Raw genomic sequence first — 15,828 nt, 5'->3', positions numbered from 1 at the left:
CTACAGGTGGCAGTGTTGCTATTTTGTGTATTTATCAATGATACTGATAAAGGTATATCAGGCTTAATGTGCAAGTTTGCAGATGATATGAAGATTGGTAGGGTTGTTAATGACAGTATGCTACTGCAACATGATCTAGAAAAGATGAGCAGATGGGCCGAGAGGTGGCAACTGAAGTTTAACATTGACAAATGCAAAGTGCTGCATATGGGTAGCAGTAACCCCAGAGTAACATAACAACTGTGTGGTACCACACTCAGGGTAGTGGATAATGAAAAAGACCTGGGGGTAATTTTGTAGTCAGATATGAAGTTTTCAGAGTAGTGCAAAAAGGCTGCAAGAGTAGCTCATTGGGTCTTGTCAATGACATAGGAATTTTGCTAGAAGGGATGAGGAGGTGATTATTTCCTTGTATAAGGCAATGGTGAGACCACACCTTGAGTACTGCATACAAGTCTGGAGGCCTCATTTTAGGAAAGATGTAGAGCTGCTGGAATGAGTACAGATAAGGGCTGGTTGTTATTTGGTTTTTAGGAGCATTAGCAACTAAGGCCATATTGCTCTGGAATATGCAGTGGTCATTCCCTGACCTTTTCGCATCCTCCGTATTTGGTGGTGACGGGCTTGAACCCACAGATAAGGGCAATGAGATTAATGAGTGGAACAAAGGGTTGCTGTCATCAAGAAAGGCTTATGTTCTGCAAATTGCAGTCTGGAGACTATGCACAGCATGGTGATCTGACTGAGGTATATAAGGCTTGAATGGTTTGAGCAAGCTCAATGCTGATGGGATTCTTCCTCTTGCTCAGATTCTGCACCTGAAGGGGCATAAATTCAAATTGAGGAAAGACAGATGTAGAATAAATGCGCAGAAATTTGCCTTTAGCCAGTGGGTGGTTGATTGCTGGAGCAAGCTTCCATCTGTCATTGTGGAGGTTGACAGCTTAAATAAAAGCTGAACTAGACAAACTTTGAGTGAATGAATGGATGAAATGGGAAGTTTTTTCCTTCAGCTAATGCTATATACACTTGCTAACATGCAGTAAAAGCATTACCTTGCTCAACAAAATAATCTCGTGTTATTCTCCATGACCTTGGTAGTAAAGGTGCCTATGATTAAATCAGAATCATTCTTCTGTTTATTACCATAGTGGAAGACCTTTGTGAGTTTATTGTGAAAGACATTTGGGAGTTGATTACCATACAAAAGTGGAAGACCAGTGAAAAACTGCTGGTCTAAAAACTTCACACATTTTTAAAATATCAGGCAGCAAAAGAGATGTGGGACATATCTAATTGAAGAACTATGTTCTGAATTTCGAACCTTCGTATAACATTTAAAAAGAACAAGCAAGGCTTTGTTCTGGCTCAAATAAAAATTATTCAAGCCAGAAGATAAGAATATGAACAGTTTTCCCTGCATGTATGGGGATATCCCACATAGAGCTATCAGATTGTTTTGCACCTTTCGCCTTGAGTTCATAAACTTAGTATTTTTTTGAGACTTCTTCAGGATCATGAATTACATTTGGACATGATAGTGCAGGCCACTAATGACTGCTTGCTGCATTTTTCAATTTTGAAACGTGCTCACATGGCTTTCTCAGCAACTCTAACCACTTCTTTAACAAGCTATCCAAAAATAGAAGTGGGAGATTTAAAAACTGTTGGTATAATAAAAAACTTCTGGATCAGTCACTTTTAATTAAGCCAAGTACCAAAAGAAAAGGAAACCTGACTTTTCAGAAGAATTTGTATCACCATGGTAAGCAGTCACATCACATCCCTTTCAATAAGTTAAGCAATCCATTTTAAAAAAAATATTGTATAAATCAAAACATTCCAGATGAAGCTACCTTAAAGAAAAATTATCTTAATGCTGTTTATGAAGGTATTATTCAGGAAACTCAACAAATATACTGGAGAAAAGTGCACCTGAAAGTCCAACAATGAAATGGAAGATGCTTGTGACCATTACATTGCACACTTAGCATATGAAAAATCAGACGAAGCTTCTTGTCCAGGTTTGGTTGTTTACAAGGTTCTTGAAAACATGAATCATCCCACAGGTGCAAGATCTGCGAATGATTATTTGCAGTTATTATGGCCAAACCAAGAACTGACCCATGCCAAAATAAGTCTGCATTTTTGTTAACTACCATAGTCCATATATGGTAAAAGCAACTTATGCATTACTGGTTTTCGATTCAAACCTAATTATCCACATTACTTGCTTAACCAAAGACTTATTTCTTTGCAGAAATAACTTGGGAGAATTTTGGCAAAGTTATTTTTTGTAGAAAAAAGATCTTTGCAAAACCTCCTACATACATAGCTATTTAAAGACATATGCTACATGACCACCCCTCCCAACAAGGTGAAGGATGTGTTCATGTGCAGCATTGTCTTATGCTAGGACAGTTCATTAGACATTTTAAACCATTCCTAGATACATAGGAGAGAAAATATGAATAAATTTTGATAATGTTTTTTTAAAAAAAAAAACTCCAAATTTCCTATTGTAAGGAAAATTGGATATATTTTAATAGAAATAACCAGAGGCTCCAAAGGATCATTTTTAAATTTATCCCATTCACTTTCACTGATGTAGAAAGGTTGTTTTCTGCTTTTAAAATGAATTTGACAATAAATGCCACAGATCACGTTAAAAAATAGTCTGTTGTAAAATGATACTAACTGTAAACATTCATTAACAGTTTTGTTACTTTCAAATGGTGAATACCAAAAAATTGTAATTCAGTTAATTGTGACAAAGTGGTAATAAATATGTGTTACTGCATATAATGGTATTTTGGCACATATTAACAGATATTTATTAATAATAACAAAGGAACTTTCATGCATCTTGTTACAGATGCTGCTTATTTTACAATATGAGTGATGGCAAACTTCTTATAACATGGCTAATATCATCCTGCTTCCCTACAGTTCAACAGCTGACACTTTCTTCCCTCCGTTTTTATTTTTTCCATTCCACATTTATTTTCCCTATTTATGATTAGCCCTCCCCCCAACCCCGCACCTTGTCTTTCTGCAGTTGTAACAATTCATGATACACATTGGTTTATTGTCACATTTTCCAATTGCATGATTCTTTTATAATATAACGATGGTATGCCACACTTTTCCTTAATTCTGTACCAGGTGTGGTATCTAAGAGACTCCAAGGGATTTCTTCAGGAGGAAAGAGTTATTTAGAAGGAATTTTCAAAACAGTGGGTAAAAATTATTTATTTTACCTTAAAGAACAATTCTTTGCCCAGTCCTCCTAATAATTAGGCCAACTTCTTGTTTACTGGACTTTGATTGATTAAGGGTTAAAGTTGTTAAAGGAGCATATTGTTCCAAAAGCTTCTTTGTTTTGTTTTTATCACCTTTAGTGCTATATACTTTTATTTCTGTTCACACATTTCAGCTGTTATCCTATAATTTTTTTTTTTTTTGTTATACTGCAGTTTATTTTACTAACACATTTTAATAGTTTTATTTATTGCTGTTTATTACAAGTTTTTTGTAACACAAAAGGTGTGATTCCCCAATGCAGAGGTGCTGTATAAATGCCTTAAAGTCACTGCACATATATGCTTAATACAAGAGAGAATAACAATGAATGTATTTTAGAAGTGGGGGGGGGGGAACCTTTCACATTCGTAGATAAAAAAAAAAATAACTATTGTTAAGAGTTCACAACAAGGTATGCGAAATCTTTCTCAACTTATTGCATATAATACAATAACAAAGACAGTTGTTTTTCTGCCATACTAGTTATATAGCTCGATGTTGGTGCTATTCTGTTTATTAAGAATAATTGTAAATATCTATTAAAGAGAGTATCCATATTTTAGGATATTATTTGTGCTGTTTAATAGTTGTAACCCATGCAAAAAAAAAAAAAAAAAAAAGAGGTAGCATCTCTTTTAGTGTGAACAGTTTCGCAACTTTGCTAGCACACAGAATATCACATATATATTTCATGTCACCTTTAAATTTTACATTACTATTTACTTTTCAAGAACTGCATACAGAATCACATGAATTTCACATACTTTGCACTAACAGCTATGCAAGCTGGTCAAAAAATGCTTGTATGAACCAGTGACAAGTTTTATGTTACTTCAGAGTAGCCGAGAATGAAGAGAGAATAGAACATATACAGATAGGGACAACTTGAAAAATGTATGTTTGATTACAAATGTATAATTAATTTTATTTTTATGCATAAATTAGATTGCTATTCATGGAGGAGATTAACAATGGAAACTGCTTCAGAAGCTTCCCTTTAATGTATGTGCAAATACTAGTTTGCCAAGCATATTAAAATACAAAAAATATAAAATTATCATGCATACTTCCAACATTTGAAGCAGACAATTTCTAATGTCCTGAAAGTTGGTGTGTTTGTTTTATGCTTTATTTTGAATGAATTGCATTTTGTGTAATCTTTTCTTTCCAAGCAGCTTCCATGGTTATTATATATTCTGGAATATAAGTCAAACTTTGGAGTACTCAAAAGTTATTTAAAATTTTAAGGTCCAATTATATACAGGGTATTGTTTGTTATTTGGTTTTTAGGAGCATTAGCAACTAAGGCCATATTGCTCCGGGATATGCGGTGGTCATTCCCTGACCTTTCCGCATTCTCCGTATTTGGTGGTGACGGGCTCGAACCCCGGTCTAATCAAGAAGCGTGTGCTATGCACTGCTGCTCCTTCCCACCTGGCTACGGAGGCGCCTATGCAGGGTAGAAAAATGTGAAGCTTGAATTAATGGCATGCACTTAGGGTTTTAGAAAACCAAATTAATACCAATATATTCATAATTTATTACAATGTCTTTAGACAACTATATTGTTTCTCACATTTTAACATTCAAGATATTGTTCAGCTGCTTCAGAAGAAAACAGTGCATAGATTTTGTCAAGAGTCTTGTTTTCAGGTTTACTTTTTGAGTCCTTCAAAAGTAACTTTCGAGGCTTTCAATTTCTTGTAGTGAATATATTTCTGTATTGGGGCATTGTTTACAGAGAATCAATAATCAAAGCATTCCGGGTCCACATACAGCATCAATAAGAACACTGTCACGTCATCACTAATGCCTGTAGGACTACTTTCTTTACAGTTTACTATGCTGTGTAATAAAATAACACAAAAATTTTTAAAGGAAGAGGAAAAATATTTGAATTAATGAGCATACAGGGGGTTTCTTAACATAGATTTTATTGTAATACACCATGTGACATGCAAAAGGAGGCTGGGCAACTTATACACCAGAATACATGATAATTTCTTCTGCAAACAGCAATTCATTTATGCACCAATTGAGAAGAGAGGAGGAAGAGGGAAAAAAAAAAAAAAAAAAACACTAAATAAAAATCTGGTACTGGTCTGACTTCTCATTCTGGGGCAATGCTTGAACATCCAAGACTAATAAGTTTTTACATGTGTGGGCAGAAGAAATTGCTGAATCAGAATTGATCCTAAAACCTTCCCAGACACTAACAGAGCATGCATTGAAAATCTGTATTAAGTACCAACCAAAACACCCACAACATACTGACATTTCTGCAAAGAGAACTCAAAATATTATGGGGGAGGAGGAAAAGCAGACTTGTTTGTCCAATTTTAACAAAATTTTGGATAGCTTAGCAAATCTTTCTAAAAGTCCCAAATATAAAATTTCATCAAAATCCATCCACTGGGAATTGTGCTGTTGCATCATGTAGACCAGGGGTGGCCAACGAGTCGATTGCGGATTTAATTTCGGTCAATCACAACGAATTTTAAATATACGGTCGTCCCTCGATTTGTGCACCTTGTGCGATGTAATTTTTGAGATGGTAGATCACAGCACATTTTGAAGGAAAAAAGTAGATCACATCACAAATTAAGCAGGCCATGCCTGATGTAGCCGAATAGATGTGAAGATAATAGGCACTTTATGAATTTGCAAATTCACCTTAAAAAAAAAAAAAAAAAAAAAAAAGAAACCCTTAATTTTTGAATGGTGACTTGATGTCCAGTGTGATTATGTTTTATACTTATTGAAATTAAGTATATAATAACATACCTCTTAATTTCAATAAGCAAGCTTATAAAACACTACTGTTAAGAGGCATTACATACAACTAAAGAGTGTGTTGGTTGGCTCTTGATTTTTTGGTGTATTAAGTACTTTGGTCAAAGACTGACAGCTGATATAGTATTACAGTTCATATGGTTTACCATGTATTATGTTTCTAGAAGCATGCTCTTGAGCCAATCTGCATGCTGTGTTAAGTTCAGAAACTGGAATGAGGAAGGACTTACTCTCTTTGCCTAACAGTAACTACAACTCCAATTTATTTATTCATACTGTTTTAACTCTTGCAGTAAGAATAAATAAGATTTTTTCATGTTTATCTGAAAACTGAAATTAATTCAGAAATGGTTAATTCACTAAAGAGACAGCACTGTCTCCACTTTGCCTCTCTACTCAATAGAATTACATTAAGAAAAAATTATTCCATCTTGCATTTTTCACATATTAAATGAGAATTTTTCTTTTCAGTTGCTACATTTCAAAAGAAATGTAAAGGTTGTTCGTAAACCATATGTTGCTCAGGATGGAGCAAAAAGTAATGCAGCTGTTGTTGTAAATTTGAAATAACATGCCAAATTGCTAGCCCATAGAGAAACAACAATTGAAATTAGTTTGCCTTCCCCTACATACAAGAAGTGCGTGGTGAGTTACGCACTATCCAAAGAATGCCATCTGTATGTGGTTTGACACTCACAGTACAAAAAACTTTCAACCATAAATACAACTTCATTCTAAGAAACTAAAAATTTCAGCCATTGTAAAAATGCCATATTTTGATTAATGGATTTCTAGGAAAAGCACATTTTTTCTAACGTTACCATCGACTGATCCCCAAGTAACAATCTCTTCATTTCAGATTATGCTGCGTGTGCATGGGAGATATGTGTCTAAGTGCCAACAACTTGGAAATGATTTGATAAGAACAATAGCTATCACATTCTTGGTTGTATGGGGATTTCCAATACCACTTATAATTTTAAATTATAAGTTACATGTTCATGCTTTCTTGTCACTCATCTTTAAATTAAGTGCTTGACATTTCCACAGGAGTTGAAAAAGATGCACGTCACAAAAAAACCGAAATACTTCAGCATTTTCTCTAAATAAAACAGCAAACATGATTTGCAAAACACTGAATCTTTATTCTACAGTTTCTTGAGAACTCGTTTTTTAATGGTAAAAGTGAAAAATAAAATTAAAATTGAAATAAAAATATTTCAATTTTAATTATTTACTACTGACTGTAATAATATGGAATGAACACACACATGTGTAAAACTCCCATTATAACACCTCCCCCCAGTTGAGCCTTTAAACATTTTCATCAGTATTTCGGTAGTTAACACCAATTTCTCAGTTTTTCTGCATTGTTTTTGAAGCAATGGTTGATATGTTAGTTGAAATGGTGAATACTTTGTACTATGCTTTTTTTAACACCTTCAACCTCCTTTTTGCATGCTATTAAAAAAAGAATGAATAATGTAGTATTAGCAAAATAATATTGCTATCACTAATGAAATTTATTGACATCATGTTAAACACACATACATAAAATGGCACTGATAACGGAACCTGCAAGAAAAGCAGATGAACAACTTTGAGTTAAACACTAAGAAGAGAGCATGCAGATGCAATAGTAAATGACCAGACACTGACTTAAACAACAGCCTGTATCTTCAGAGCTTTGAGTAAAGTATGAATGAAATAAACAAATGTGGAAACAATTTCTATGAAGTAAATAAATCGCACCGTATTCCTAGAATTCAGCCTCTATCATCTTTCCCAAAACAAAATTCAAGAGGATGGAGGGTCCTATCTTGAGACCCATAGAATGATATAAGCGATAAAAGTTTTAAATGGAGTGCAACAGACATACGATGCTTGGCACTTGACAGGATTGACCATGGAGTCAAGAAACGAGTGTTAAAAGTGGGAGAGCACTATAAGCAAATTTGATATAATGAGCATGTACTATGTTAAAATAAAACAGTTTAAACTATTAAAGTAGTTTGAAATAAACACAGCATGACATACACAAAGTTACAAAATAACATACAAAGTAGCTTTCAATAGTCTAGGCTTTCTTTATTATATGCCAATGCAGTATGAACATTGGCAAAGTTCTGCAATTCATGCATATCTTCTGATGATGCAAATATGACACAGCACATTCCAATGCTTATATGCCAAATAGAAGCATGCTCTGCACCCATAATGAACACAGATCTACAAGTCTGTCACCTGCTGTGCACTTAAGTTAACTGATATTTTTAAAAATTACCTGCATTTCAACTTTGTAACCAGCTGTATTTATACTAGATGATATATCTTACACTTTTCACAGCACCCTCTAAACTGTTTGTCCTCCCACAATGCTATTTGGTAATTTCTTTAGGAACATCCAAAAGTGCATTATTTCAAGAGCATCTGGACTCTGAGGAGGCCAATCAAGCAATACCAATGAATAAAATGATCTTCACATTCACCTACCTGAAGACACTTCATTCAACATACAATATTCATGGACACACATGCATATATAGCAGCCACAGTGCTATCTTGCCGAAACCATACCTGTCTGTCAAGATTTAACTCTTAAGTTGGAGGATAAATCAATCCTCCAACATAGCTAAATAAGAGTTGTGGTTCACGAAAGCCATTATGCATATTGTGTCTATGCAGTGGTAATGGAATATGAAGTTTCGCTGACCTTTTTACGGAGCAAATTTCTGCAAGGAAATTATTGCTGTCACCTATTAGGGAGTATTCCAGCTCAAAACAGAATATATGTTTCCAGCATGGGATGCTCATTTCTGGTGGAGCCTCTGTACAGTGGTACCTTGGATTACGAGTAACTTGGTATGCGAGTGTTTTGCAAGACGAGCAAAAATTTTTAATAAATTTTAACTTGATAAACGAGCGAGGTCTTGCAATACGAGTACAGTCAGTCCTCGTATAACACGTGTTTACACTACACGAATGCGATCATACACGATTTATAAATACGGGAACGATATCTTATATAACACGAACCGAATTCGCCTATGCACGATTCGCCTTTATGTGTTTACAAGAAATGGCAGTCGAACGCAGAATCACCGCAACCCGATAGCAATGAAGAAAAGATTTTGAAAATGTATTTATAGTTTTTTATATCCGTGAAGGGGAAACACATTTCACCATAATAACGTGAAAACCAACAATTCCAGCTAGTATAATCGCAAATGCAATTAGATCGAGTTTACTACCAGTTTATAACAGATTCCACTAGCAGGAACGCAACTGGAAATTGTTTTTATTGTTTTATGGTAGGAACCCCTAGAAATGTGCTTTAGTAAAATGTGAGGTGTTAATTAATAGTGTATCTCTGCCTTTACGGTGTTTATTCAGTTGCTACACGCGCGCAGCTTTGTTTATGTGTATCAAGCGTGCCTCCTCATTTTGTAATAGTGCGAGCGATGAATCTGATTTCTGAAATCCTCAAAAGGAGGCAAAAGCAAGTGTCATTGGAAAGATTCCTTGTTAAAGTCGCACAAAAAGAAAAAGTCAACAGATTGCAGTGATTCCGTTAGAGACAGTGAAAGTCGTCCTACCCAATAATTAATAAATTCGATTGCTTTATGTATATTAAATTTAAATATCAAAAATATAAAAAGGTATGTATTTTGTATTAATCATTTTTACAGTATATGAATATTTTTGAGTTTTGGAACAAATCATCTGGGTTTCCATTATTTCTTATGGGGAAATTTGCTTTGATATACGAGTGCTTTGGATTACGAGCACGTTTCCGGAATGAATTATGCTCGCAAACCAAGGTACCACTGTACTATATTTTTTACAGAAACCACTTTGGACATCTTGTATCCTGGCTGTGTTCCCCTCTTCCCAAGCCTATGTACGTATTAAAGAAAAATAAGTATTTTAGAAAGGTCTAGATTAAAGATGTGAGAAATGAGCCACCTGGAACATCACATATTTTCACATAACTTATTACAGTCAGTAATAAAGAATTTAATTTTTCCATTTTCGAATTTTACTGCTTAGTAAGGACTATCAAGAATCTGTTTCCTTTATTTACCTCCAAGGATTCTTTTATCACAAATATTAGCTATTGTATAATTATAAATGTGATCCATAAACACTTAAAAAAAAAAAAAACTTGTTTAAGATTTTTTTTTTATTTGGCTCGTTGTTTGGACAGTTGAAACAAACTACCACATGGTGGTAGTGCCCAACTAATAGACTATACTTAAATTTTCAGCACAAATTACATAAAAAGTATCAAAAGTTCAAAGAACATTTTGTTTAAAAAATGTTTTAGTTCTTTATATACCTAACAGTCTTTTATATTCAGCACAGTTGAAATAGTTCTTGATCTAATTTTTTTCCCTCCAAGAGAAATCAGTTAAAGTTGCGTCTACAAGGCAAAGAAAACAAAGCATGAGAATGTAGAAAATATGCTTCTAAAGAAACTTGGAACTACTGTTTCTTCTTGATTTTATTATGTATTTCAATTAACATACAGCCAGTAAATAAGGTTATAACATATACTGAAACTAACAAATGTCAACAAAACTGCTAAAACAGTTATCTATTAATGCAGCTAAGTAGTCTTTTATTTCAGCAATAGCATACTTATAAAAATAGAGCAGAGGTCATTCAACTGACTACTACTTATGCATAAAACAACCAACAGTAAAAGCTTTCGTTCTCAAGTATGTAGACATGCGTTTAGTTATTAAAAATGTAGTTTTTAATAAAATTAAGGCCGTATAAAACTATATTATTATGTCAAAAATATTAAAAACCAAGTTTAACTTGACATAAGACAAGCATTGAAATCAGCATATTCTCACCGAGAATAGCCAGGACTTCTATCTCTGTAGTATGGAGATCGACTGCGAGATCGTCGGCGGCTACTTCTATAGTCATCATACCTTCCTCCATAGTATGGAGAACGTGGTCGACGAGTTCGTTCCTTTGACCTCATTTCTGAAGGAGCTAAAAAGATAAGAGGGAGACATAAAAAAGCATGTTCAGAGTCAAAAAATTGATTTAAGTAAAACTTCTGTATTGGTAATGTGATGTGTATAATGAATAAAAATCAAACTTATGAAGCAATAATAAATTAAAAATTTAAAAGCAAAAGAGCTTCAGGTCAGAGGTTTATAAAACTTGGTTTTGTAGCAAACCTAGGTTCCTTTCTTAGCACCATACAAAATAATGCATCTGCATTAAGAGTACAGTTTTATAAACTATTAAGTTCTCTTTAGATCTTAATTTTTATTTATGGTATTATCACCTTTTCACATTCTCATACTGTAGTATATCATCATTGGGTTATCAGGTCCTCCTGTAGACACCTAGTTTCCCATCAAAGAAATAACACTAAACATCAAAACCATCTAGGTAATGGCATGCAATACAAAATAAACAGCAATATATACTTCTTCCCTGAGAGCAGTGCTACTTATTTACAATGGTTTTGATGTACTGGCACTAAACAGTAATAATTATAAATATTCTACTGTTAATTTGTACTCTGTGTATTGATTAACTATTTATTTTTATAATATACACATAACATCTATTAAAAAATAAAAATAAAATAAATTCAAGCCCACATATGCTATTCATTTAACTTTTTCTTGCATAAAAGTAGCAATGTGAGTGGAGAATATTCTTTTGAGAATTTTCTAGAGTAATGATTAAACTCTTAAGCTAATTTATTTAACAAATTTTTGGATTTAATTTAACTACATATATCAAAAGTTGTAGAAATTTTAAAACATAATGGGTTGGTATTCTTTAGAGCATGACAGAATGTTCTCTATTTCATATGAATTTATGAACTCATTCTCTCAGTAATACTTAATCCTCACGCAAGTTACCAGCAAAACCAAGCAACTGATTATTTCTATTACAAGTTACTTATCTGAAGTCCAGTTTATGTAGTTTTATTCCAACAATTCAGCAGAAAAAAAACATCTAGGCATTATATACAGGATCATTTCTCTCTGAGGAAGAATATACTAAATATTACACACTAAAGAGACTTAAAATAGTTACAGAACTTCTGTAAAGAAATAAATGCCTTGTATTGATTTTATTTTCATCTAATTCCAAGTGTCTCTTGAGAAAACAAGCACCACTTTTGGTATTCAGATGCCACACCATTTTGGTGTGCCCTTTTCTACTTTCATATCTCTTCTTCACAAAAAAATGTAAAAGATTACTTTTTTTGTGAAGGCATCTGTAATTAGCAGGTGTAGCTTTTTTTTAATTTTTAGCAGAGCTATTTTTTTTTTTCAGGAACACCATTGTTCCCAAAGAAAAGATGGTCAAAAAATGATCACTAGATCACATACTTCCAAAGAACTAATTAAACCATCTTATAAAATGCCATCTAGATTTTTGCTTTCAAACAAATTGCTCAATGACAAGTGTGAACATGTGGCACATTTTGATTAGCAGTTAAATACTAGATGGAGACAAATTCTATTTTGTTTAAGGGACTTGTTATACCCGAAACAAGTTCTTAAAATTCTTGCTGGGAAATAAGGTTCAATATTTTCCTCACCCAGTTAATGAAATTCCTGGATCCAGAAGACCTCACCTTTTTATTGCTGCTGCTACCAGTGGGCATGTGTAGCAGTGAAGTGAACCTTTTTGAACTTGTTTGCCCATCAGATCTGTTATCATTTCCACAAATCTTGTAATTACCACATACATAACAAATGTGAAAATTTTCTATTAAAATGCTCTTCTGACATATCTTATTCATTTTCTCATTGTAAAAGTGATCTTGTTATAAAAGTTAAATGTGCTATTGGTGTACTAGTTTTAGTTTTGTAGTTTCAGTATTAAGTACAGCTCATACTGCCATAACTCACCATCTTGTTTCAAGCTACATGCACATTTGACACCTTGCCTACCATTATCAAATATGAAAATTCAAGGTTGAACCCACACCCCGCCACGTTACTTTCTCCCACTAGCATAATTTATGGCTGTCCATAGGCACATGGGTCATATTCTGATTTGTTATATATTTTAAGTTTAAAAATTAGTGTACGGTTCCTATGTATTACATATTCTTACTACCCTTCCTATGAGGAAGGAGTGGGAGGGGAAACCACCGGCCAGAAAGCAAAAAAAAAAAAAAAAAAAAAAGAAAAAAAAGTGGAAGTTAAAGGTTTGGTGAAAATGAGAACATAAATCCAGATATCAAAAGAAGATAAAAAAGAACAGCAAGCTAGGTAACCAACCTCACATTCAAATGCATAAAATGCAAAGTTGATTGAAAAATTAGCCATGTATTATTTTATTTCAATAGCCTTTCAGTTTTAACATGATATTTACCATTCTAGATGGTAGATGACTTTCATCAACCGGTGAAATACCACCACTTTGCTCATTGGAGGCTTGAAGTGGTGAAACCCATGTTTAGTCTCTAGAGCAAAGTTTCTGGCATTCCCCCCCCCCCATACTTCTCCTTCAACCCATGCACGGTACTAAGTACTATAGGTTTTGATACCTTTCGTGTTTGGGGTTTTCATAAAAAAAAAAAAAAAAAATCACAGGTTAATATGTAGTGATATGTCTGAAAAAGTGTATACTACTGCATGCATTACAAGCAGGATAATGCTGTACTCATTTTATCTTTAGCTGTGTCCTCAACTATTTTTTTTATTTTAATATCGGTATCTTTATACAAAAAAGAACTAAAACAGGGGGGAAAAAAACAAAAAAAAAAAACACTAAAATAATGAACTTACTTTTACGATCTCCCTGAGCAAATTCAATTTCTAGCTCTCTTCCAAAAAATCGAGTACGATCCAAAGCATATAAAGCATCTTCTGCATCTCTAATATCTTCAAATGTGAACAGAAGTTAAGGTACAAGAAATAGCTAAATCATTTACTAACAAGCATCCATGTAATTTCCAATTTCCATCTCTTTCCTAATTCACTTACTATGACAGTATACTGACATTTTATGCACTAATTTATTTATTAAAATTATAATCACATACAAAACAGCAAACTTTAATCAAGAGTTTGTGAATTAAAAAAAATATTACATAAATAATTATATTAAATATTAGCAGAATGAATAAACCTCAAAGTACATAATTTAAAAGTGAAAAAATTATAATGCTTCAGGTACTTACGTCTGGGAATTGCAATTTTGAGAAAGGGAATGAGATCAGAGTTATATTTTTTTAACCTGATATTGAGCATGAAACTCTTCATCATATTCAACAAAAGGAGGACACAAATTAACATATACAAGTCATAAGCATTTAGTGTAAATATCATTCAGGCATCACTAATGAAGATGTTCAAAATTTAATGGAATAAAATTTTTATACTTATGATGGTTAACTTCTAATTTGGATTTGGCCTACTTAGGCAAATTTCTGTAACAAAAGCTAATATATATATGAATAAAAAAAAAACAAAAAAACTGACCATCCATGGGCAACTACAGTGACTGATAGGAATAAGTCGTGGTGGGAGTAGCAAGCAAATGTCACTGAGTAGGCAGTACAAGCCATTCAACAATAAACCACAGAATGCTGTACCCTGGCAATCAACCAAATATCATCCTCTCTTCATTTTAGATTTTTTACAACACTAAAATATATTAGAATGCCTTAAATTTATGCAGCTTATTAATGTCCCTTAATCACTTCTGTATCACTAATCAGGTCCTGAATATTTGCATTTTACAGTATACCCCAGCCAATCATTACTAAAGTATTCTGATACCACTATATCCAAATGAAATTTGTGCATGCAGCAGCCCTATTCATTCTAATGCTGGTCTAAGTATATAACAGCCCAAGTCAGTACCTGTTTCATAGTGCCTCACTGTACACTTATTAAACATGTAACCCCAGTAAAGTCCACTACACCAGTAACTCCCCAACATTGCAAACTGAAAAGAATGCCTAAAGACCCCTTCAATCAAGGCTACAGTTGATCAATCATGGGAAGGGGGGATGAGTTTTTCAGCTCAGGAGCACACATTTACAGACATAAAACAATGGCACAATAAGACCAAAGATGTCGATGTGCTGTAAAACCAAAAAACTACCCCCACAATGCCCATGAACAATCCAATTCCTGTACTAGATACAGATATGGAAATGAATGCAGAAGGAAGACAAGATATTTTTTAGAACCTACAGTAATCTTCATCACTATTTTAAGTAAATTGCATTTTACCTTAAATCAATGATCTCCTAGACCAGGGGTGACGAACCTTTTTAAGAGTGCATGCCAAAACTGGCTAAACCTTTTAAAAAACTACCCTTGTGTCCAGAACACAAAAGTGGCTAAATCTTTTAGAAAACTACCCTAGTGTTTCAGAATACAAAATGTATAATGCTTTATTATCCTTCTTAATCATACCAAATCTTTCACTTCAAGATTCTAGAAATTCTCTGCTACTCCCCTCTTCATTTGACCGTTTTTGTTTCTTTGCTGGTTGAGCTGACATTCTGAACAATCTGTAAAGGGCAAATAGCAATTAAAATATTTATGGGAATTAGTGAAGAATAATCTCCAATCTCCATGCCATATACAAACCATAATTGATAATGAAGGATGCTACACTAAATACTGAATGTGGATAATATATCTCATAACTTTACCAATAACTCATGGATAAATGTGTGAAATATACGAATTTTTTTCTTAATTTCATTTCAAAATTTTG

The 15,828-nt window shown here is 33.5% G+C and overlaps 1 protein-coding gene across 4 annotated transcripts in view; it reads right to left on the bottom strand.

Annotated features, from left to right (window-relative positions):
* LOC150085413 (serine/arginine-rich splicing factor 10-like) overlaps positions 1–15,828 on the bottom strand; it is a 129,545-nt gene that overhangs the window by 39,178 nt on the left and 74,539 nt on the right. For 3 of the 4 annotated variants that reach the window (XM_090373211.1, XM_090373210.1, XM_090373212.1), the window contains exons 3-4: positions 13,881–13,984; positions 10,959–11,103 (exon numbers count right to left, since the gene is read on the bottom strand). In XM_090373211.1, coding sequence (XP_090229337.1) covers positions 10,959–11,103; positions 13,881–13,984 — 249 coding nt within the window. The remainder of the gene's footprint in view (positions 1–10,958; positions 11,104–13,880; positions 13,985–15,828) is intronic. The other variant, XM_090373213.1, reaches the window with a different exon arrangement.

This window comes from Mastigoproctus giganteus, chromosome 5, assembly GCF_048544385.1.
Source record: "Mastigoproctus giganteus isolate SK-2022 chromosome 5, ASM4854438v1, whole genome shotgun sequence".
Lineage (NCBI taxonomy): Eukaryota > Metazoa > Arthropoda > Arachnida > Uropygi > Thelyphonidae > Mastigoproctus > Mastigoproctus giganteus.
Note: the sequence above shows the minus strand (reverse complement) of the source record. Positions and strands in the feature narration are given on the sequence as shown.